The sequence below is a fragment of the Pocillopora verrucosa genome, chromosome 1 (assembly GCF_036669915.1).
Source record: "Pocillopora verrucosa isolate sample1 chromosome 1, ASM3666991v2, whole genome shotgun sequence".
NCBI lineage: Eukaryota > Metazoa > Cnidaria > Anthozoa > Scleractinia > Pocilloporidae > Pocillopora > Pocillopora verrucosa.
The window spans coordinates 27608172-27629929 of record NC_089312.1 but is presented as its reverse complement, the minus strand read 5'-3'; the positions used below and the strand labels follow the sequence as shown (position 1 = coordinate 27629929).

At 35.5% G+C, this 21758-nt stretch overlaps 3 protein-coding genes across 4 annotated transcripts in view; 2 read left to right on the top strand and 1 right to left on the bottom strand.

The window, feature by feature from the left end:
- Window positions 1-130: 130 nt before the first annotated feature.
- On the top strand, window positions 131-3628 carry LOC131771619 (biogenesis of lysosome-related organelles complex 1 subunit 6). Its single transcript, XM_059087457.2, has 4 exons — window positions 131-335; window positions 1188-1275; window positions 1662-1748; window positions 3180-3628. Exons 1-4 carry the CDS (start codon window positions 187-189, stop codon window positions 3303-3305), a joined length of 450 nt encoding a protein of 149 aa, XP_058943440.1. The 5' UTR covers window positions 131-186; the 3' UTR covers window positions 3306-3628.
- A 3343-nt stretch (window positions 3629-6971) lies between these two features.
- Window positions 6972-15523, bottom strand: LOC131771653 (ceramide synthase 1). 2 transcript variants are annotated; one of them, XM_059087512.2, is made up of 7 exons: window positions 15154-15523; window positions 11134-11293; window positions 10504-10684; window positions 10078-10239; window positions 9320-9648; window positions 9106-9168; window positions 6972-8294 (listed from the first exon to the last, which is right to left on the bottom strand). In XM_059087512.2, the coding sequence occupies exons 1-6, from the start codon at window positions 15364-15366 to the stop codon at window positions 9143-9145; spliced, it is 1071 nt and encodes a 356-aa protein (XP_058943495.2). In that variant the 5' UTR covers window positions 15367-15523; the 3' UTR covers window positions 6972-8294; window positions 9106-9142. The 2 variants fall into 2 exon arrangements, with proteins under 2 accessions (XP_058943495.2, XP_058943494.2); XM_059087511.2 differs by lacking the exon at window positions 9106-9168 and having other exon boundaries at window positions 15154-15520.
- A 130-nt stretch (window positions 15524-15653) lies between these two features.
- The window catches only part of LOC131771573 (sulfide:quinone oxidoreductase, mitochondrial), a 7109-nt gene continuing 1004 nt past the window's right edge, over window positions 15654-21758 (top strand). Inside the window, exons 1-8 of the mRNA XM_059087386.2 lie at window positions 15654-15987; window positions 17851-18021; window positions 18258-18311; window positions 18858-19052; window positions 19233-19454; window positions 20371-20622; window positions 21007-21117; window positions 21393-21460. Coding sequence (XP_058943369.2) covers window positions 15796-15987; window positions 17851-18021; window positions 18258-18311; window positions 18858-19052; window positions 19233-19454; window positions 20371-20622; window positions 21007-21117; window positions 21393-21460 — 1265 coding nt within the window. The 5' untranslated portion in view covers window positions 15654-15795. The remainder of the gene's footprint in view (window positions 15988-17850; window positions 18022-18257; window positions 18312-18857; window positions 19053-19232; window positions 19455-20370; window positions 20623-21006; window positions 21118-21392; window positions 21461-21758) is intronic.

Genomic DNA, 21758 nt, shown 5'->3' with positions numbered 1-21758 from the left:
AAATTTCGCACCATTGTAGATGGTCAGCGGGTTATAGTAAACACTCCTTATTAAGACATTTTCGTACCCGTCGATATTGTCTCGATTCCTAATCGCTTATTTGTCGGAATGTTATCGATTTAACTCTCGTTCGGGAAGTAGAGTAATCTTTAGTTAGCTAAATATCGGCTTACTGCCTTCAGAGAAATGAGTGATAATTGTGCGGGTGAAGATGCAGAAACTGGAGACAGAAATCTACAGAGTGAAAGCAATCTGACAGAAGCTCTGACTAATGGTTTTCTGGACGCTTTCGCTCCCGGTTTGGAGAATCTGAAAGAGCGGCTTGGGGAACTTACGTAAGGTTAAGTTAGGACGATGCTTGTTTTTTTTCACTTGAAAATTTGCCACGATACGAAATTTATATTCATATTAGCTTGTGATCTAATAAAATTTTAACATGAAAGAACATATCACACCGCACAAGGGCCTTTGAGCAGCCATGGAAAAACATGGGTAATAAAATTCTAGTTGGGAACTCCGGAGGGAGGGGGGGATGGACTGGGGTAGGGAGGTATTTGGGTAGAGTTGAGTGGTTTGTTAGTCACTGGAGTGATTTTTAGCCATCAGGATTTAATTTATTGGACTGTTGATTCCCAAATGGCCCAAGATTACTAAAGATGTTGAACACAATAGAGCAAAACAATGGATAGCTTTCTTTAAATCTATTCCAGATTGGATTGTTTACTATGAGTCCCTGGCTATTTTTTTTCTGGATATTTTCATAGTTTATTTTTGTGTTGTGAGCTTACCTTAAGTTCAGGTTGGTTATAAATGTACTTCCTTTGTGATCAAGGTATGGAGCCTTCATGTATTTGTTGAGTCTGGCATTCTAATTCAAGCATATGTAGATGTGGGTTAATGCTTGACAGCTGGAAAAATGACGAGACCTTTTCAATAAAAAAAAAAAATCTTCCTACTTTGGGCAATTGTGGAGCAGATATTTCACAAGTGCAAAGAAAGGAAGAAAAGAAAAAATGAGTCATACAGTCTCATGTCTGTTTGAAGGAGAACCTTGCATGTTTTTACCTTCTGGCTGACTGACAGTTAGATCAATATCTAGGTTATATGTGGTAAATTGTTCACTGTTACCAGTCCATCATCATTTACTTTTTGCTATTTACTTTTGCAATTCTTTATCTTTACCTCAGGCAAAATCAAGGAATTTTAATTGAAACTATGCAACAGGAAAATGCAAAGTTTGCAGAATGTCATGCAGCAAGAAACCTTCTGGTCATGGTAAAATTAATATTTTGCCGCTTGGTCAATAACTTAAGGCAACAATGAATGTGTTACCCTCCTAACAACAGCAATATATCATTCAGTGAGATGGTGGTGAGAGAAGGAGACTTATCCACAGGACTCAGATTAGGGCTTTAAAAGAATCTGTGACAAAATTTTTGTTCATTGAAGGAAGAGGGATTTCTCACTCTTTTTAAACCAAAGCAACTAACAATCTCAACTGATATATCTTGCTTTTCAGCTTTCTTATTTATCGACAGGACTAAGATTAGAGTTCTAAAAGAATCTGTGACAAAATTTTAGTTCATTGAAGTAAGAGGAATTTCTCACTCTTTTTAAGACCAAACAATCAACAATGTCAACTGATGTATCTTGCTTTTCAGCTTTCTTACGTTCGAACATATCATTCCAAGCTCACCAAAATCCAACATGATATGGATGTTATAGAAGACAGGGTTGTTAGACTGCAGGTGAGATAATATTGGAATACTGATACCCTTCCTAAGATTCTCACAAAAGTTTAGCAGTTGTAGAAAGTTCATCTGATTCAAATAGACTGTGTCAAAGAAATTCAAGTCAAAGCAACTGAGAATATTGCAGAAATTATACTTTGCAACAAGAGATTTCTCCTTTCTGTTATTTTCAATTGTTGAATCTTGCGATGTTAAAATTGTTTTGTTAACTGTTATTTTGGTTCCCTTTGGGAATCTGATGACCTTCACCATGACCTTGCTCATGTGTGTGCTTTCCTTATCAAGGTGGGGATATTTATTGAAAACAAAAGTGGGAAAATAGATTTTGACACAACATACTTTTTGAACCAAAATATTGAGACTAACAATAGGATTTGTTTTTTTTTTTGGTTCTAAAGTGCATCTGATTAAGAAATTAAGTTTGGCTGACATAGCGGGGTCATTCAGTGTGGTATATAAAATAATTAGTTTGGTTCTGCTTGTCTTGTACCAAAATATTGTTAACCTGTCAACTAGTTAACCAGTTGTTATAACCAGTTTAGAGGCTAGGCTATGGTTAAAGTACCAGAATGATGAAATGAAGAAATGACTTAGTAGTGAAGAGGCTTTTATCAATGTTAATTTATCATTCAATTTTCTACAATTCTGCAATTACTCCTCTCTCTCCTAAAAGCTCATAATTAGTGTGAATGGTACTACAGAAATCAAAGGACTGGTACTACATAGATTTCTGGATTACACATCATAACAAAATTGTTTTTGTTATGGAGCAAAAACATTAAACAATCAATACACTTTAGCACAGAATTGCAGTGAGGAGGGGAAAAAATGATCAACGAGGGTATATTGTTTGGGTTAAGACCAAAATGACATTGTATAACAATAAAAGCCTGCCAGGAGTGTGGAGAACTGATAATAAAATCATAGAGTAAATTGGTTAATATTAAATTTTCTTGACTGAAATTCAAGCCATTGAGAATTTGAAATGTCTTGAATAGAACTGTAGTTTGGGGCTAGTGTAAATTCTGGATAATACCTAGCTGTTCAGCATGAATATGAACCAACATTTGGGGTTATAAAGTAACTGATTTAGGAATGATGGGCTCTTTTTGAAAGTCAAGAAATGTTAGTCTCTTAGTTGAGGAGTACACAGCATTGATCACCTGGTGTTCTGCACCACAGGTGTTATACGGTTACATTTAGCAGGGCATGTGAAAGAAACCATTCAGTAGTTGCAATGAACAGGCCATCAAGTTGCCTGTGATGTGATTTGGTCATGCTGTCATGTTTGGGGTTTGAAATGCAGAGAGATGTGTGAGCTGTTATTTGTCATTCTACATACAAAATCTGACCTTAACTGGTAAATTATGCAACTTATTGCAGATTTAAACAAAGGATGATTAATTTTGTTTTTATTTACATTCTCAGAGGAGAGCGACGAAACTTAAATCACAAAAGGAGAAAGAGGAGCGTAACAAAGTTGAAGCACAAGAACGACAGTTAGAGTTGGAGAGACAACTCACAGCTAAATTGGCATCAGACCATCCACAGTAACAAGATGTTAGACTCAGTTTGGCATATGATTACTTTAATTTAATGGTGCTGCAATATCAGGATAATGGTCAAAGGAATACTGGTTATCTGAGATTGGTTCAAATGAAGGGAGCCACATAACCAAACAATTATTAAAACAGTTATATTGGGAAACGTCTCCCAGATAGACCGTCTGTACATGTCAAGATCAGTAAAAAAAAATGGAAGATGTTAATTTACCTTTAGAGAGTATTTGAGCCAGGATTTTGAAATAGGAAGGTGTGTATTATTCCCTTATTTACTACAGATTAAAATCAGATTAAAAGTAAACATGTTTAAGCAGAGCACAATGGTCTGGTTAATGTATGTTAGAATATGCTGGACTTCACATTAATTGGTCTTGGTTGAAGGCCTTGTTAAAGTTATATTGGTGGGTATAACCCTTTAAACCCTAAGAATGACTATTATCCAATTTCTCCTAACAACACCATCCCTGAATCACACATACCGTATTCGCACGTGTATAGACCGTACTTTTTTTCCAAATAAATTTTGTGCAAACGGTATAACTTAAATCTTTCTATGTTAATCAAGAGGCAAGGCCGCTAAGCTATGTTTACTCGTGTCCCCGATCACGTACGCAACTTCACGCGATCATTACTAAGGAAATAAAACAAAATGTTAGTGTACTTGGAATACAAATCTAGCAGAAATTACCCAGGTAGCTTTTCTTTTACCTTTTTTTAACTTAAAGACCGTTTTGAAGACATGACTAGCCGTTATTGTTTGCATCTCGCAAGTTTGTTCGATCGATGGCATGCTATGTCAGATTATTTATCGTGATGTATTTTGTGATATGAACAAATATTTCTTGGCGGTATGCGGCACGCACTCGCCAGGCCTTTTGCCCTTTCGAGAAAACGTGAAATTATTTTTTTTCAAGAAAATATGGTCAAAAGTCGGGGTGCGGCTTATTCACGAGTGCAGCCTATGCACGTACGAATGCGGTAAAGGTCACGAGAATCAAGAATAAATGATCACCAACCAAATAAGCTCATGATCGTTAGACACAATCTCCCAGTCAGCACCTCAAAATATATGTACAGAACAGTATGGAGAATATGCATTCTGATGTTGGGGCGTAAGGAGTCCAGAATTCTTTCACAAAGCTACGTGATATAATATAGGGGTAGGTGGATGATTGGGAGGTTAGAAATGATGGAATGCGATTCTTTTCAATGGCGGATAAAGTAACTGTAGCTCCCTTTAGACTCTCAGTAAGTGGAAATGGTCAAAAGAGTAGGTGCGCGAAATATGGCGAGGATCAGGCAAAGAAAAATGGCAAAGAGAGCCTGTAAGAATTGTGTTAATGCCTCACTCCACCCACCACCACGCTTTTTTTACGGAGCCGTTTCCTTGACAACAACCATCTGACGTTTTCCACCGACTGAGAGTCTGGAACAGACTATGCTTCTTCATGCTTTGGTGTAATTTATGGTCACCCAGCCGTTATTTAGATTATTTAAGATAACCAAAATCTGACACGAAACTGAAAAATGGTTTCCTATGACACGCAATAAAATGTGCATTCTGTTTTAATAATAATGATAAATGCTATATTTTAACTGAAAAACTGATTAGCGAATTCATCATTAAAAAAACGCTGGTATAAACTGGTAATCAATACATAAAAATACTATTAATATACAATTCACCATCGATACATCGGGACCCGTAAGTTTATATAGAAATCTGTTATACCCGCTTTCTGTTTCGGATTTTTTTCCTAACAGCCTCGAAATTACCACGGTGACCTTTTCACTTACTCAGTTTCTTCGTATTCGCTGCTCACAGACACTTCAAAATACGCGGGTAAATTAATTGCGCTGGACCAACAACTGTTTAGCTATATATATTTATAAAGTGGCTGGTTGAAAAAAAGTGTACTTTCGCCCCACTGTAGCATCATTCGGAAGACAGTAGCACCTCTTGGACCTTAATTTTGTATGCAGCGAAGGCAGCCTTATTCTAACAAAATGGCATTGTGTGTTTTTTATTGGAATGTGTAGTGACTTTTCACGTGAAATGTGCAGCTTCAGTGCTGAATTTCCCTACGGAATTGTAGACCGCTTTCCTTTGAGTAAGGCGTGTGAATGTCCCGGTTGGGATGCATTTTAATTGCAGTATAAACAACGAGGTGCTAAAGGAAACGCCCAAACTTTTGCTGTGGACGCCGAGTGATACAATGAAGACGAACTGATGCTGGTCATTAGTCCTTCCGTTAGGCGCTTGTTTCCAATGTTTGTGTCAGTTGTTAGGTTATTGCTCTGTATGAGTGGCATCCTAGGTTTGGGACTCTCAACAAATCACCAAAGTTGGTTTGTTCAAATGACATTCGATCAGTCGTCGCTGGTGTCTTCCAAGTAGAGAAGAGGTGTCCTCCATTTAGTCTAAATAAGCAAGTTGTGTGGCTGAAATTTTCATCTCGACCTTGTGCCAGATGGCACTTCTGTTACTTGCAATTTGTCTGATACATACACGTACTTGCAACAAGGTTGTCCAGGAAAAAGCCAAAGGAAAATCTAAGTTTTACATAGGAAGGGAGACGAACCTAAATCATGCTAATTCAAGATACTTATACCCCATCATTCACTTAAACCGGGTTTAACTGAATGAAAATCAGAATCAGAGAACTGAAAAACTGAATTTTCCACAGGATACAAGTAATCGCTCAATTGTAATTTCAATGTGCTACATTTGAAGTCGACAAACATCGGTTTATGCAGCTTCTATGAAGAAAAAAAATTAAACCGTGTTTAGCAAAACAGCTGTAAGTCATGTTTAGCCGCGGTGTAAATGGGGTATTTGTAAGACGCACGTTCGCATGCAAATTAATTCCTATCTGGCCTTTACATTAAGCATTTTTCTTTGACAATCTTATTGCAATTAAATGTAATTAAAACATAGCAATCAAACATTTGCGTTTAGCACGATGTAGAAACACGTTGTCACTATGGAGTCCTTTGGGAAAGAGACGCGAACTTTGCTGATTCACTTTAAAATTCGTCGACTCGATCTGCAAGAATATACCGTTAAAAGAGGAGGCTATACTGGGGAACCCAGTCCTGCCCTGCTCCCCCGACGGCGGCGTATTTTCGAGAACTGTGTTTCTTCATGTAGTAAAGATAACTGCAATTTTTTTTCACACATCTTGGTTAAAGCACCTTTAGTGACTTTTGTTTTGTTTTGTTTTTTTAACACGGCAGTTGTTAGTTTGTTACACACACGGTCTACTTTCAGAACTTACGTTCTTAGTTCTAAGGAGCTGGAGAACGAACGAAAAAACAGTGAGAGGGGGACTCGAGAAGATTTCTGATTCTAAAACAAAGTTACAGTCGCAACGGCAATGTATTGTCTGTGTCGTAGATGCCTTTGTCAAGAAATGTATATCTAATGAAGTAGGGGTTACACGCAAGTCTTGCCGAGACCCATCGAACCGTTGAAAAATGGCTCTCCGTTCCTCTTATAATTGACAGAAGATAATTGCTATTTACGATGTTGAAGGCTAGTTAGCAACAAAAGCATGCTACACTTATCGTATTTGGCGGATTCAGTTGCCAGTGAGATTCCGTCATTGCGCGTTAATTGTTTTCAAAAGCAGACATATAAACGAAAGAAGAAACCCTGTTGTTAGCAAATCCTAAACAAATTGGCTAAATTTGTTGTTTTTATTTGATCCCCACGAGTGTACATAAGGTTACATGCATTTGATAAAATATAAACTATTAAAAGACGATCTCCAGTTAGCGACTAAGACCTACTAAATCCTGAACAAATTGGCTAAATTCCTTTTTTCATTTACTCCCCACAAGCCCAAAGTTACATACATCTGATGAAATATAGACCACAAATGACCAAGACCTCCTCCAAAAAAATAGGTTTTCCAACCTGAGTTCTTACAGGAGTACATTGAACCTAGGAATTAAACCAATGATTTTCTTTGCATACATACAAAAATACTAGAAAGGAGATTCTTGGTTTGAAAAGACTCTAATCACCGCACACGTAGATAAGATTAAGAAGTGAAACTAAACCAGTTACTTCTGTCTGTGAGTAACTAAGTCTATGTATAGTTAAACCACAGTTTTCTTCATAGATAAATTAAATTTGTATTGAAATACTAGAGAGAGTTCCTAGCATGAAAAGGCCATGATCACTGTGGGTAATAATAGGAAAATAGCTTACTCTGTCCTATAATTTAAAATCAAACTTCTGCCAACCGGTTTCCATGTGACAATATCTGTTCAAAACAAATTTCAAGTACAATTTTCTCCTTTATGAATAAATTATCAGTAAAATGAAAACTTGAAAGTTCATGTTCTTGGCTTTGAAAAAGCCATAAGTAAGTAAAAATGTAACATTAAAATTTTCAATAAAACCAGTTTGCAGGCAACAATATATACTCATAACTTAACTGTGATTTACTTCCTCATAAGTAACTTAATTTGTGCTGGTAGGAATATTTGTAACTTTGAAGAAGCTGCAAGGAAATACATTATTAAATAAATGTCAATAACCCCAAATTGGCCATAAGGCCTGATGCTATGCAAGCAACAACGTCTATCTCCAACCAAAGGATGATTCTCTCCTTCATAAATAAATTATCAATACATGTTATTACTAAAACATATATTCTTGGCCCCTGTAGTAATATGATGCCAATAAATAAATAAATAAATAAATAAATAAGGGACATTTTTAGTCTCTTGAGCATAAAATTATTCCACAGTCATATTATCCAGCCTACGGATTAGCTGGCATGGTGCATGGCTGCATTCATTCTATGGATTAGCTGGCATGGTGCATGGCTGCATTCATTCTATGGATTAGCTGGTTTGGTGCGTGGCTACCTGCGGCGGAAGCCTGGCTCCTCATTGTTTTTCTGTTTGTCACAATTTTGGTTTGGTTCTCCTTTTTTGATTCCTTCTTTGTTGTACTTCCTTTGTCCAGCTGCAAATAAAGGATACAGAATGCAGGTCTATCACAGTTATATAACACTGAATTTATCTAATACATTTCACCCTGTATGTACAGTAATTTCTTTTCAGGAAAAGGACATGCTTGAGAAGAAAACCTTTCCCAATTGCATTAGTTGAGAAAGTAGTGATTCTAAAATCAACAGAATGTTACTCTTTACTTTTTGATGTGTTTCATGTGCCTTAATAATCGTGTCATAAAAAAAGTTATGTTAGTCTGTATTCATGAAAGGAGAGTTCAGGACAATTGATCCTACCTAGCTGGGTCTATTGGCAAAAGTAAGGTCACCTTACCACTGAGGGGACCCATACTGCTACAGTTTGTCCCAGTTTCAGTGGCACAAATACGGAATACTGCTACTCTCCCCTTTACAGGAAGCCGTTCAACAGGAGGTTCTCACATTCCCTCCTGGTATTTTCCTCATGTTGCCCTTACAGCTGGTATGTACTGATCTGCACTTCAGGATTGGGAACAAGTACTATAAAAATGAAAGTGTCCCACCCAAAAACCAAAACACAAAGACACAGCCATGGCTCTAACCCAGATTATTTGATTGAGAATCCAGCAAAGTAACCAACTGAGTTAGCTGTGTATCATGCTTGGATCAGAGTTCCAAGGGGATGTAGACCTGTAGTTGAGGTGGGTACAGAATGTTATGTCTTGGGTGGGAAAGAAATGTCCCATCTCAGCACATTTAAAAGATTTTGTTGTATAATGTTACACATTATAAAAATTTTACTTAATATGCAATGTTTTCTAAAATGAACAGGAAAAAAAGGCAGACCATGTTTTGGTTATAGGATCCCTCCTCTCCACCACTTTTACCTCAAACACATTTGATTGAATTCTGAAATAAATCATTTTTGGATTTGTTAAGCAACATGTTCTCTCACCACAAAGGAGCACAGCATCATAAGTCCAGGTGGGAAAGCATACAACTTACTGCAAATTTGCTGAGTTAAAAAAAATTATTTCCCAAAAATATTCTCAGCACAAACCTTTTGTATGTGTGGCCTCAATGTGACTTGCACAGTTATGTAGCACTCCATTCTGTAACACTTTCCCATTTGCTACTTGTCCGTGTTCTTCACCTTTCAGAGAATCTTTGGGAATCTCTCTGGTGTCTTCCACACCACTGCTTTTTCCAACAGCGATACGAATGATGAGCAACACAATGAAATGAAACCACCAAATGTCCATCAAAAATAGTAGCCAGATCATGGTATTGAAGAAGAAGTACAGAGGGACTTGAGGAAGGAAAAGCAAAGAGATGCAGCCACAAGAGTAGAGCACCTTAATTGGGAAGATGTAAAGTCGGCAGTAAAACCTAAAACACAACATTCTGAATTAAGTGAATGAAAAATCTATGGTTTATAGCCAAGTGGCCCAAAAATCAAGGAGCTTGTCTTGGTCTTGAACTAAGCTCAAAGTGATCATAAGTATTGCTGCATGTCCTGGATAGGATCCTTAAGCTAGTCTATTGCAGGTTAATTGGCACAGACCCAAATGGAGTTTTCAGAGAGGTAAAAAGCTCATGCCAAACACTCTACACAGGATCTAGGCATGGATAAATTTTTCCAACCTGACACAATTTATCAAAATACTGAACTTAAAGCTGTTGAATGTGCTCCTCTAAGAAATTACAAGAAATGATATGATCAACTTGAAAATTCCCTTAGTAGGTTTTCCATTCAGAGCATGGCTTTGATGTAAAGTTAAAAGATTTTTAATTATTCAATTACCTTAATTTGCTTACCAAGCTAATGCAAAAGACAGAAATCCAACTACACTGATTACATCTGGTAGAAGATGGTATTTTCCACCACGTGACTTGAAAGCAACGCACAGTTTAGTGAATTCAAGTATAATATCAGTTGGGTCATGAACAAATAAGACCAGAAGGCCAATACTGTGGTACCTGGAAGGTAACATCATGTGTTTTCTCCTTATTACAAGGAAACTTTCTAGACTGGCCAGCAATGTACCCTTCAATTTCTCACAAAGCTTAAGACACACAGACAGGCAACTATTGCCATAATAACTAAATATTAAATACATTTACCACTGGAAGTAACTGTTCTTTAAAAAATTAGGTTTATTTTATAGACTTACCAAATTAAATCTAATAGTAACTTCCGCCACATTTTAATAAGCAAAGGTCAATTTTAAGTCAAAACCTCACCTCATTGCAAATGAGAACAGAATGAGTAAATTAGCTACAATATGATGAGCAATCATGAGAACAGAATCCCTTCGCCACAGATCCATGTACAGTGTGGCGTATACAGAATGGAAATAGAATCCAGCTTCTACCACATATAACATGTAGATGTCTTGAGGAACAGGCATTCCCTTGTACCAACCTAGATAAAGGTACACATAAATCAAATGGGAGACATTACTGATAAATTAAATGTATTTTTTTTATAGCCAGCTATGCATCCATGCTTAATACAATCATCACTCCTGATAAATTAAAGAATGACCTATGATGAAATTAATAGTTTTAGACTGTTCTTTGACTTCCAAGGGTGTTCAGGATGAAAATTTTCCAATATTAAACCCTAAGCTTATACACATTACAACTATTCTGTCAAGACAAGTATTGTAATACATATTAAGGGAAGAAAAAGAAATTAAACATCATCAACTGAAGAAGGTCTTCACTGCTAAACAAATTCTCCTTCTCAAAATCATAGGAAATGTTTAGAGAACAGTAAGGAGAATATACATACTGATTTTAAGGTGTAAAGGGTTATTTAATCACTGACAGTCAATTCAACCTTCTTCGTTTGGTACTGTATCAACTAACCTTTCCAGCAGTTACTGGTGTCATGGTAAAAATTGTAATTTCCATTGAAAAGAATATAGGAGCAGTAACCAAACACCAATGAATAAAATAACAGCTTAAAGGCACTTTCTGACGATTTCTTCACATCTCTCTCCCGCAGTTGGCACCATCTGAAATAAGGCTTTGAGACAAATTACAGAGTAATATTTAGTAACTAGCAATTCAATTTTTAGAATTAACAATGGTAAACAAAGTGAAAATTTTCATGCTATTAAATTAAATGTGTAAATAATAACAATGTCCTTGAGGAAAACAGATGTTCCTGCTAAAACATCTGTGCCAATTTTAAAATTGGAACAGTTGTGAGTGATGTTTCTGTTTTGAAAAAATTAAAATATTATTATAAATACATTTAACCCTTTAACTCCAATGAGTTACCAAGACAGAATTTCCCCTTATAATATCAATACAATATCAAGCAGACATGTGATGAGAATAGAGAAAAATATCAGTTAGGGAATCATAAGTTGATCCAATACCAAATTCTCCAAACTAACATCACAAGAACTGTATGGGAGAAGTAAAGAGAATTACTTATAAGATCTTGGGAGTTAAAGGGTTGATTGATTTGTTTACAACAACCAGTAGGTTTTGAGAATATTAATATTATTGAAATATTCATATCCAATCAGTAAACATTTAATTTATTTAAAGGAAATGACAGCTGGGTAAAAAGGAGCTTCACAGTTGTGTATAATGTATACTGTACATATTTGAGAAAAAAATGTGTACTTCTATAAACAGAAAAATATCAGGAAAATGACAAAATAATACTCATTAACTTCATTTTTACAAAAATCTTTCAATGAAAAATAAAGTATTTATGAATTATGACAACATTGGTCTTCTTTTCATTTAGCTTGTTTTCAACTACCGCGTACATGGTAACAATTTAAATTGACAGTCATAAAAAGAATAGTTGCAACTTGCTGGTTAGGTAGTGTCTTTAGAGCAATAGCTGCTAAATTAAGGAAAATTTAGAGTTACAAGTAAATTAATGTAATAAAAAATATATATTTCTTTTTGTTGAGTTTCCAATTGTCAGTCACCACATCATCATCATCATTATCAATAGCTTACAAAATTTTAAAATATTTTCGATCATCATGATTGGAGAATTCAATCTGTGGCTACATTTCTTTGGCCAGAAATGATTGACAGTACATGAACACAAGGAGAACATTCCCCATTTATTTTCACCCTTAGGCCTTTGTTCTCCAGTTAGACATTTCTCACTGAAAACCACATTCACTTACTTATGCATCATAATGATCAGCTAATAAATATGTTATCTAAGCTGAAATTCAATATCACAGACACAGATTTGGTTTGGCACTGAAAAGCTGACACAACACCCTTATTTTGATAAGGATACCAAGAAATCCACAGAAACTAATTAAAAGGTAAAACTGAATACCCCTATTATCTCAATTTAATTGAAATAAGATCACTGTACAACATTAGCTAGAGATACAACCTGTAGAAAAAACCTATGGCTGGAAAAAATAAAACGAAAATTAAAGTGAAATTTTCTAAACATAACTGACCTAGCTAGGTATAAAATTCTCAAGCAAAGTGAAAATTAGGCTATAATTTTATACCAAGACAGTCTACATGCACATGAATGCAGCTCCATCTAATCTTCTTTAATAATATTGAAAACTGATCATAGGAAAGATTGTGATCATCATGATTCACCTCACTTTGAAAGAGGATTTTAATCAGAAAAACCCACAACAACAAAATAGTTCAATGGGCTTACACTGAAGCTATGTTTTTTTAATTTCATCAAATATAAGTCCAAACTAATCAAAACATCACAGCTTCATAACCATGGGTGATGATTTTTAAGCCTGATAAAATTTCAGATTTTGCTGATGAAAAGCACACTTGTTTTTTTCTAATTGACCTAGTAAATGACTGTGTTTTTCTTTGTGTTATAAATCTGTCTTACTTTTTTTTTTCACCATTAGAGCTAACACAAAATAATATCAAACTATCACCAACTTTGCTTAAAACCTTCCCTTTGAAATTTCTTTCGATAGGTCTTGCAAACATGCATTTTGGAACTTATACTGCATACCCAGCCTGGTTGACTGCCCAGGTTTATATGAAGATGCACTCCAAGACTCTCAAGCTGGATCAAATACTCACACCTTTTTAGTGACCACTAAACCATACTGTAAAACTTTAGGAATACACCTCAGGCTCTTCGTTTAGATGAGTGAGTACATACCAGTAGGATACGTCCCATCACTTAGCTACTTGATATCATAACACATACACATGCTTATCAACAAACAGAGCCCCCTTAGCTTAAGAAAAGTTTTCACTAAGGTTTTCCAATAACTCTCCATTTTAAACCAATAACCATTGTATTAAAGCCTAAGGCAAAGACTTAAAAATTAAAGTTCATTTAATTTCTGCTTGACATTTCCAGTGTCTCCATCACAACATGATAAGTATATACAGTGTATAAATGCAAAATATCTCAATAATTTGGCCAGAGGTGAAAATTTACACACCTAGCAAAATTTTCAACTCAAAGCTTTTAAAATAGTTGTTGTGTTGTTTAATGTTCACTCTCTGTAATGTTGTTAAAAAGACACTAAATTATGTCCAACAACAACAACACTTTTTTCTTTTTTTTTTAATAATTCTAATTTGTGATGCAAAAACAAAATTTGTACTTGGAAGCTTTCTTTTAATCATATAACTTCCTTCCACAACAAATGCAGGTTTGATCAGATGTGATTTAATGCCTTTTAAATAAGCATATTCCAGTAAGGATTAGTGAAAAAAATTATCAATGATGTTTTTTCTCTTACATATGAATCAATATATTTTTTAATGAAAAAAAAATTAGTCATGTAGTAAGTAGCTCTCTCTATGTTAAATGATACCCCAGCCCTGCTGCTAGAAAAGCAAAATATAATTAAAAATCTTATTAAAGAAACACAGGTTGGACAAAATGCTAAACATTTAAGGATTTGATTTGAATTGAATAATGTTAATGATGCATAGCTTCACCAAATTTTAAATATTAATCAAAACTATTGAAAAAAATCTTCATTCCCAAAGATTAAGGATAAAAAAGTTCTTCAAAATACTTAAAATATCAAAATTAACTTCGAATCCCACAAATTGAAAAATAATTCACACTGACCAATTTGAATGTTTTGAAGACTAGCTAAATTGAATATTAATTAATTCCCTTCATTCAAATTTACAACAATTTTTTTCAAAATCATTTTCTTCCCATCAGTTTTGTATAAGCTCTTCCTCATAACACGTGAAAAAGTGCGAAAATGACATCAGAATTTAAACATATCAAACAACTAAGATTCGTTCAAGATCTCTTAGGATCAGAAGATTATCGAATTAAAGAATCGAATTGACAACAAGCTGCTTATCGGCTACTTATGCCAAGCTTGTGATCACAATAAATATACGACAAATGCGATATAAACCAGGTCACTGAGGTAAGAGAGAAAAAAAAATCATGTTTTTAAAAATGATGGGGAAGAGGAAAGTAATCGAACTGGATAAAACTTAATTTAGAAATGTGTTGCGTGATATGAACAGAAGATCAAAATCAAGGTTGACCATATTTAGGAAGAACGCAACGGGATGGTAATCTAAACGGTTTGAATCGTTCAAACAAAGATTCTTGTAATATTGAAAAAATTTTCACTGTAGAGAAAGTCTATTCCGATGTGTTAAATTAGAAACCTGTTCTATCACTGAGATACAATTCAGAATAATTAGGTTTGAGCATTGAATATTCCCATGATCATCAGTATTCTTATATTGCTACTTGCCCATCAAAGCGAAAACATGGTTTAATATCTGTTCAATTTCAGCTCCAATATCATCAGACGGAAGTTCGAAAGCTCCATGTAAACACAAGGCTAATGATATCTTGAAAATGACAAAAGGCTTCAGGTTATTTGAAGAACGTAAATATTTCGTGTAACGCACCTTGAAAGCTGCAGCTGTTAAGAAATATCGCAAGATGGTGAAAGCAACACCAAGGAAAAGACAAACAATTATGTCCCTCGCGGATATATAGCTATAGCTGGAAATGTCCTCGATAAAATCTGTCAGGAAAGTTACTCTTGGAGCTCCATCTTTCCATTGCATATGAACATGTTCCCATATTTTGGTGAAGGCCTCCAAGTAACCAACCTCCATACTGGAAACCGCCTTCTTTGTGTCGACGCGTGAGAAAAAGCTGTACAAACACAAAGACAAACAGTAGACAAAACGCCACTTCTGAGTTCTTGCGGTTAAGTGATTCACCACCACAACAGTTTATTCTGTATTCCAATGAAGCGGCTCGTCCTAGCGGCGTAATTTTGGCACCAGATCACTGAACCGCAAGAACTAGGAAGTGGCCTACTAAGGGAGGGGAGGGGAAGTTCAGGAGTCTCCCCTAATGCTCATCAGTACCCCGGCAGTTTGAAAAATATATCTTTTAGGGATGGGAGGCTTAGGAATATTCTCGACACTCACCACTACCCCCAGTGGTTTGCACAATACATGCGTCTAATCATTTCCCCTTTGACGTCCGTTTAGATCACTGTATTGTTACGTTCAGACATCTTATTACAGGCTAAGAAAATGTTTTCAATCAGATATTCTGGTCGAGTTTTACACAAACTTGGTTCGAGGAATTTCAATACTTCGCTTCGAAGTCAAGGTCAACATAGTTACCAATTTGTTGTGGTCGGAGGAGGAGCGGGGGGCCTTGCTATGGCTTCTACGCTCAACCGTAAGTTTCCTCAATGTACTGCTATCATTGAACCATCTGAGGTGAGAGAGTTGGATTTTCATTTAAATTTATGATACTAATTCTAAGCTAGAAATCAGAGCACGGCGTCAAATGTGGTCGCAAGTACCGGTAGGATGAATCAAAGAAGTCCCATCGTCTTTGAGCTGTTTTTCGGAGACTTTATTCTTTTCATGAACAGAGAGTTTGGCTCAGCTCCCAAATTCAGACGTAATCGCAAGGTAGTTTTCACACCATAACTCTTTGTCTTCGGCATTTGCTTGAACTTATTTTCTTTTTTTCATGCAGGTTACATCATCTTCCACTAAAGATTAAATGTTCGTGCAGCAGTGCACGCCAAAATTCTCAAGCATGTCCAATTTAATTTGTGATATTGCGTAATTGGACATAATAGATATACATAAATAGAACGGAGATTGTCGTTCAGCACCGTTGATTACAAACATATAACTATGGATCTTAAGGGCTGAACAGGAGCGTCAATTTGGGTCATCTTAAAATCCTGCCCCTAGGAAATGCAGGCCTACCAATCAGTTTAATTAATTATTACATCCATTTTGAAATCACTGGTGGTCCCTGTAATCTGATTGGCTCTAATTGGTGCAATTTATCACAAATTGCACCATTTTTTGCTTTAAATTGCTAAATTGTTTTTTCCCAGCCAATGAGCAAGCCACACTAAGAAACAAAACAACCAATCAGGTTTCCAGGCTTGTTTAAAGTAACCAATAAAATTGCAGGAAAATGAAAGACAAAGAGTATCATGTGGGAAATTTTGCAACTTTTGTTTCCAAAACTCTTATCCCCCCCCCCCCCTCCCCAAAAAAAAAAAATTAATGAATTTAATTTCAAACGAGCTCAGTATTGCATCAATGAAATATTTGAACTGACCAAGTCCTGAATTTGGGCGATTTCAAAATGGATGTAATAAAGTGGTAATTGAACCTCATGTCGTGCAATTTTGGTCTGAAATCATACTCGTGGTTTCAAATTGAAAAAGCGCTGTGTGCTCGTTTGATATTGAAATCACACGTATGATTTCAGCCCAAATTGCACTCCACTCAGTTCAATTACCATTATTAATTACAAATATGATCTGTTAGTTAAGAGTTGAGAAACATATCTGTAGGACATATACATTAACATAATGCCAATCTATGAATTTAGAGGAGTAAGCAATGATGCATGAACCTGTGATAACAATAAAAATTCAGACTTGTTATCTTTGACCATTCATTGATAAAAGACAACATGGACTTTTCAATCAACATCAGTTAATAGGTGAAACTGTGTAATAAAATTCAGATAAATTTAATTTTATCAATTGACTGGGGCGGAGAGTTTAGATATTCTCTTGCTTCACCTGCCTAGCTTGTCATGTGGAAATTTGAGTCCATGATATCTAATATGTAGTGGATGCTTTTTTTGTACTTTCTGTATTTCCTCAAATAAGTGCCTTTTCTCTAGTAAGCACTTTACCCAAAAGGTGATAGTGTCAAACAAGCAGTCCACTAACTGATAAGTGCCCTCCTCCTCCCCTACTTTCTCAAATAGTAGGGGTACAAGGAAAACCTGTTTCTATCGTCACTGTATTTACAACTTTTTAAGCTTCCATCCCTGCATCACAAGAAAATAATTTCTTTTTTGTCCCATTGTATTTTTGTCCTGCTCCCTGTTCTCCATGTGCCAGCAGAATTCTTTATGTGCATTATCTGTTCTTTTAATTTTTGTCTTATTGCTGACTGCTAACTGAATAAGCACTCCCCTTGATTAAGCACCATCCTTCAAATAAGTGCCCCTCCTTTTTGCTGAAATTTTTGTATTTGAGGATATATAGTTTCTAAATGTGAATTTCATGTGTAAAGCTTTATACTTTTTATTTTCAGAATCATTATTATCAGCCACTTTGGACATTGGTTGGAGGTGGAGTTGAACGTCTTGAGAGCTCTATGCGGCCTACTGAAAGCCTCATTCCTGGAGGCTGCACATGGCATAAAACTCGAGTCGTGGAATTCAATCCAGATCAAAATCTTGTACTAACATCTAATGGAGATGAGGTTAATGGTTACTTTCCTGTATTACAAATACTGATAGGCCTTGCTAACAAGATATGGTAATTGCTCTCTGTCTTAATAGGAAGGGGTTTGCTCTGGCTATTATTTTCAAGGGTGTAGATCATTCCTTGTTCTTGTTTAGAATGGGAGTTAAGAATGGGTCCTTATTTTAATTACCCTGGTTTTTTTTTCTTAGTATAATACATAAAATAATTAACAAGATAACTTATTTTTTGCAGATTAAGTATGAATTTCTGATTGTTGCAGCAGGTCTTCAGCTTAGATTTGACAAGGTATGTACCAATAATTGCTTCAAATTATTATCTAATAATTAGTGATAGACAGTGTCTTCTTCAGTACAGTAAGTGTGGTGTTAAAAACCCAAGTTTTATTCTTGGGGAACCAATAGGGTTTTTTATTTTTAAGCTAGTAATTTCAGTAAGATAGTAACACCTTTGAAAAACTAGCAACCCTCTTCAAAGATTTTCAGATGAAAGACAGAATTTCTTTATAAGGGGCAACTGCAAGGTTTGATCTTTCAAACAAGTTATTTAAGCCATATGGTGTATGATAAAAAAGTGTTAGGGGATCAGTTGAGAAAATCTAAAGATAAAGATAGTTATCATGTTACATATAGTTTTGTGGATGTTGGGGTTAAAAACTTTGTGAATCTTAAGCTTACAGGTTAGGACCGAATATGTTGTTAGTGTGTCTTCATGTAATAATTAACTAATCCAGGTGTCAATGAAAGTGAATTGTATATTGACTGTTATGTTTCCTGTGAGAACCAGGATTAAGGTAAGGTTTTCTGCTAACTCCAATAACTTTCTCCTTTATAGGTTGCTGGTCTAAAAGAAGCCTTAGGAACCCCTGGTGTGGGTTGTAATTATTCTGCCAACACAGTGACAGACACATGGAAAGAGATACAGAACTTTGAGGGAGGAAATGCCATCTTCACTGTCCCCAACACACCTATAAAGTGTCTGGGTGCCCCACAAAAGATCATGTACCTTGCAGAAGATTACTTTCGAAAGGTACATTTTTTCCTCTGATAATTTCAAGGAAGTATCTAGAAAAATACAACTCACTGATTCAAAACTAAAGATGATTTGAATCACATTTTTCATCACCTCATCAGTCTTGGATTTTAAATGATCACATGACTTGTGACCCTCTTTGTTAATATTAATAAATATTCCATTAAAAATTTTTAGAACAATGTTCGTCACAAAGCCAACATTATGTTCAACACCTCATTGGAGAAAATTTTTGGTGTGAAGAAGTATGCAGATGCCTTGACAAAAATTGTGAAGAAGAGAGACATAAAATTAAATTTCAAGCGAAACTTGATTTCAATCAATCCAGAGAAAAAAGAAGCTGTGTTTGAAGTTCCAGATGATGCAGACAGTGAAAAAAAGTTGCTAGAAACCTATCAGGTAGGTGTATTCATAAGGCCATTTTTAAGGATAATTTACCATTTGGAATGGCATGGAGTTTAACTACATTTTAGAACTTCTTTTTGTTAGTGCTATTAACTTAACATACAAGTCAGTAATTATATATCTGTTAGAGTTCAAGCTGTGAGCCTCAATTCAAAGCTCTTGATTGTTAATAAAATTCATCTTGTCATGCAGTAACTTAGGAAATGAGCGAAGAGCAGTATGGAGAATATGCATACTGATGTTAGGGTGTAAAGGGTCATTAACTCAGGTTCTAGGAGAGGTTACACAAATAAATGGCCTCTTGGGATGGGCTGCAACCTTAGTTCTTGCATTCAGTCAACAATAGGTATTATGGTAATTGCATGATTTTGAGTGCAATTTGGAATACATATGCACAAGTAATTTTTTTCAAAGACTAACAAAATTGCATGAGCCTGTAGGGTGAGTGCAATTTGTGGTCATTGAAACAATTTACAAGTGCTTATTTATTCCAAATTGTACAAGAAAAATCATATAGTCTGCATGAAAAAATATCAAGATAGCATATCAAAATTATGCAGAAGCAAATGCATGCATCAAGTGCAAACATAATTTATTCAAATCCTCTAAGTGACATTGTGCATTCGGTCAAAACAACCGCGGGTGGTCAAAACAATAATATATAATGATACTTTCACACCTTTTAGGCACAAAATAGTTCAAAGTTCAGCTGAACAGTTCAAGGAAATGTTCAGTCTGGTTTGTTACCTCTTTGCACTGAATTAACCCTCTTCTGCTTTGAATTACCTGAAAACTGCATTTATCTTTACCAATCAGATTTGAGTCAGTCTTTCATGTATGCGTGTTATTAAACATTTAATTGTGAACTGTTTTCATTGTGAGTATTTATTTGCTCGGCTTCTCTTTGCAGTATAATTTCATTCATGTCACTCCTCCCATGGGACCCCCAGATTGCCTTCTAGGAAGTCCCATCTCTGATCAGGCTGGCTTTGTTGATGTGGATAAGGTCACCATGAGACATAAAAAATATAACAACATCTTTGCTATTGGTGACTGCTCTAATTCCCCCAATGGCAAAACGGCTGCCGCTGTGGCTGGCCAGTCTGGTGTTATTAAAGCAAACCTTTTTGCAATGTTGGATGGGAAACCCATGCCAGCTCAGGTACCATATTTTCTTTTTTTTTTCTTTTTTTTTTTTTTTCAATCTTCTTTTTGTTTATCTGGTTGAGGGTTAAAATGGTATTAAAGTGATACCATTAGCCAATTAAAAAAAATTGTAAGTAAACTAAGTAAGCAAATAAGTATGTGCAAATTTTGGATTGCAAATTTTGTCACTAATTATTCCTACTCATTTACCAGTTTGTTATAATTATGATGTGGAAAATAATGAACCTAGTCTAGCCAAATAGGATGTATGTATTTCCTTCAACATTACACCATGTTGTTCATCAATAAACCATGAATCAAGCAACAAAATGAACGTGATTACCAGTAATTCAATGAATATGAACTCATATGTTAACTAATCCTTTCCCTTGCACCCCAGTATGATGGCTACACATCATGTCCCCTTGTCACAAGCTATGGTAAACTTATCCTTGCTGAATTTGACTTCAATGGTGAGCCTCTGGAAACATTTCCATTTGATCAGGGAAAAGTGAGTATAATCCATGATGATCAGTACTGAAATGTGTTTATTGACGTTGAACTGATAAAAATGTTCATCTCAAACGAGAATTTCAAAAAAATATAAACTTTTGAGATGTTCAAATTCAGGTACTTGCTTGATTTTTTTTTTCAATTTCTTTTTAGTTTCTATTTTTAGCCTTGTGTGTCTGTCACATAAAGTTTGTGGGCTTTGGGTATTACTATGTTGCTGCTTGCTTGTAAGTAATTGCTTGATCATAATTTGGTTCTTTTGTTTTTAATTAGGAACGATACTCAATGTACTACATGAAAAAAGACATACTGCCAGAAGTCTACTGGAATGGATTAGTCAAGTAAGTCCTTTTGATATTGCAATAAATTTTCAAACTGAGGCCTTCATTCTCACTGTCAAAAATGAACACCATATCCTGTGGTAATAATAATTGTTACGTAATACATGATAGAAAACTATCCCTTGCTGACCAGGCCCCAGTTGTTTGAAGGTCAGATAATGCTATCCACTGGATAAATCTCTATCCAGTGGATAGTGCTATACATTTTGTTATCAATTATCCACTCCAGTTATATAGCGATTTATCTGTGGGATTGCGTTATTCACCCTTCATGCAACTGGGCCCAGAAGTATACCTG

What these genes read in the sequence shown, in the direction of transcription:
- LOC131771653 (XM_059087511.2), bottom strand. Translation starts at nt 15,366, where the DNA reads ATGGAGGTTGGTTACTTGGAGGCCTTCACCAAAATATGGGAACATGTT. An exon ending in TAACAGCTGCAGCTTTCAAG is followed by an intron (nt 11,294 to 15,153) that starts GTGCGTTACACG and finishes TTTGTCTCAAAG; the next exon opens with CCTTATTTCAGATGGTGCCA. An exon ending in CTGTTCTCATTTGCAATGAG is followed by an intron (nt 10,240 to 10,503) that starts GTGAGGTTTTGA and finishes GTTACCTTCCAG; the next exon opens with GTACCACAGTATTGGCCTTC.
- LOC131771619 (XM_059087457.2), top strand. Translation starts at nt 187, where the DNA reads ATGAGTGATAATTGTGCGGGTGAAGATGCAGAAACTGGAGACAGAAAT. An exon ending in GAGCGGCTTGGGGAACTTAC is followed by an intron (nt 336 to 1,187) that starts GTAAGGTTAAGT and finishes TCTTTACCTCAG; the next exon opens with GCAAAATCAAGGAATTTTAA. An exon ending in ACAGGGTTGTTAGACTGCAG is followed by an intron (nt 1,749 to 3,179) that starts GTGAGATAATAT and finishes TTACATTCTCAG; the next exon opens with AGGAGAGCGACGAAACTTAA.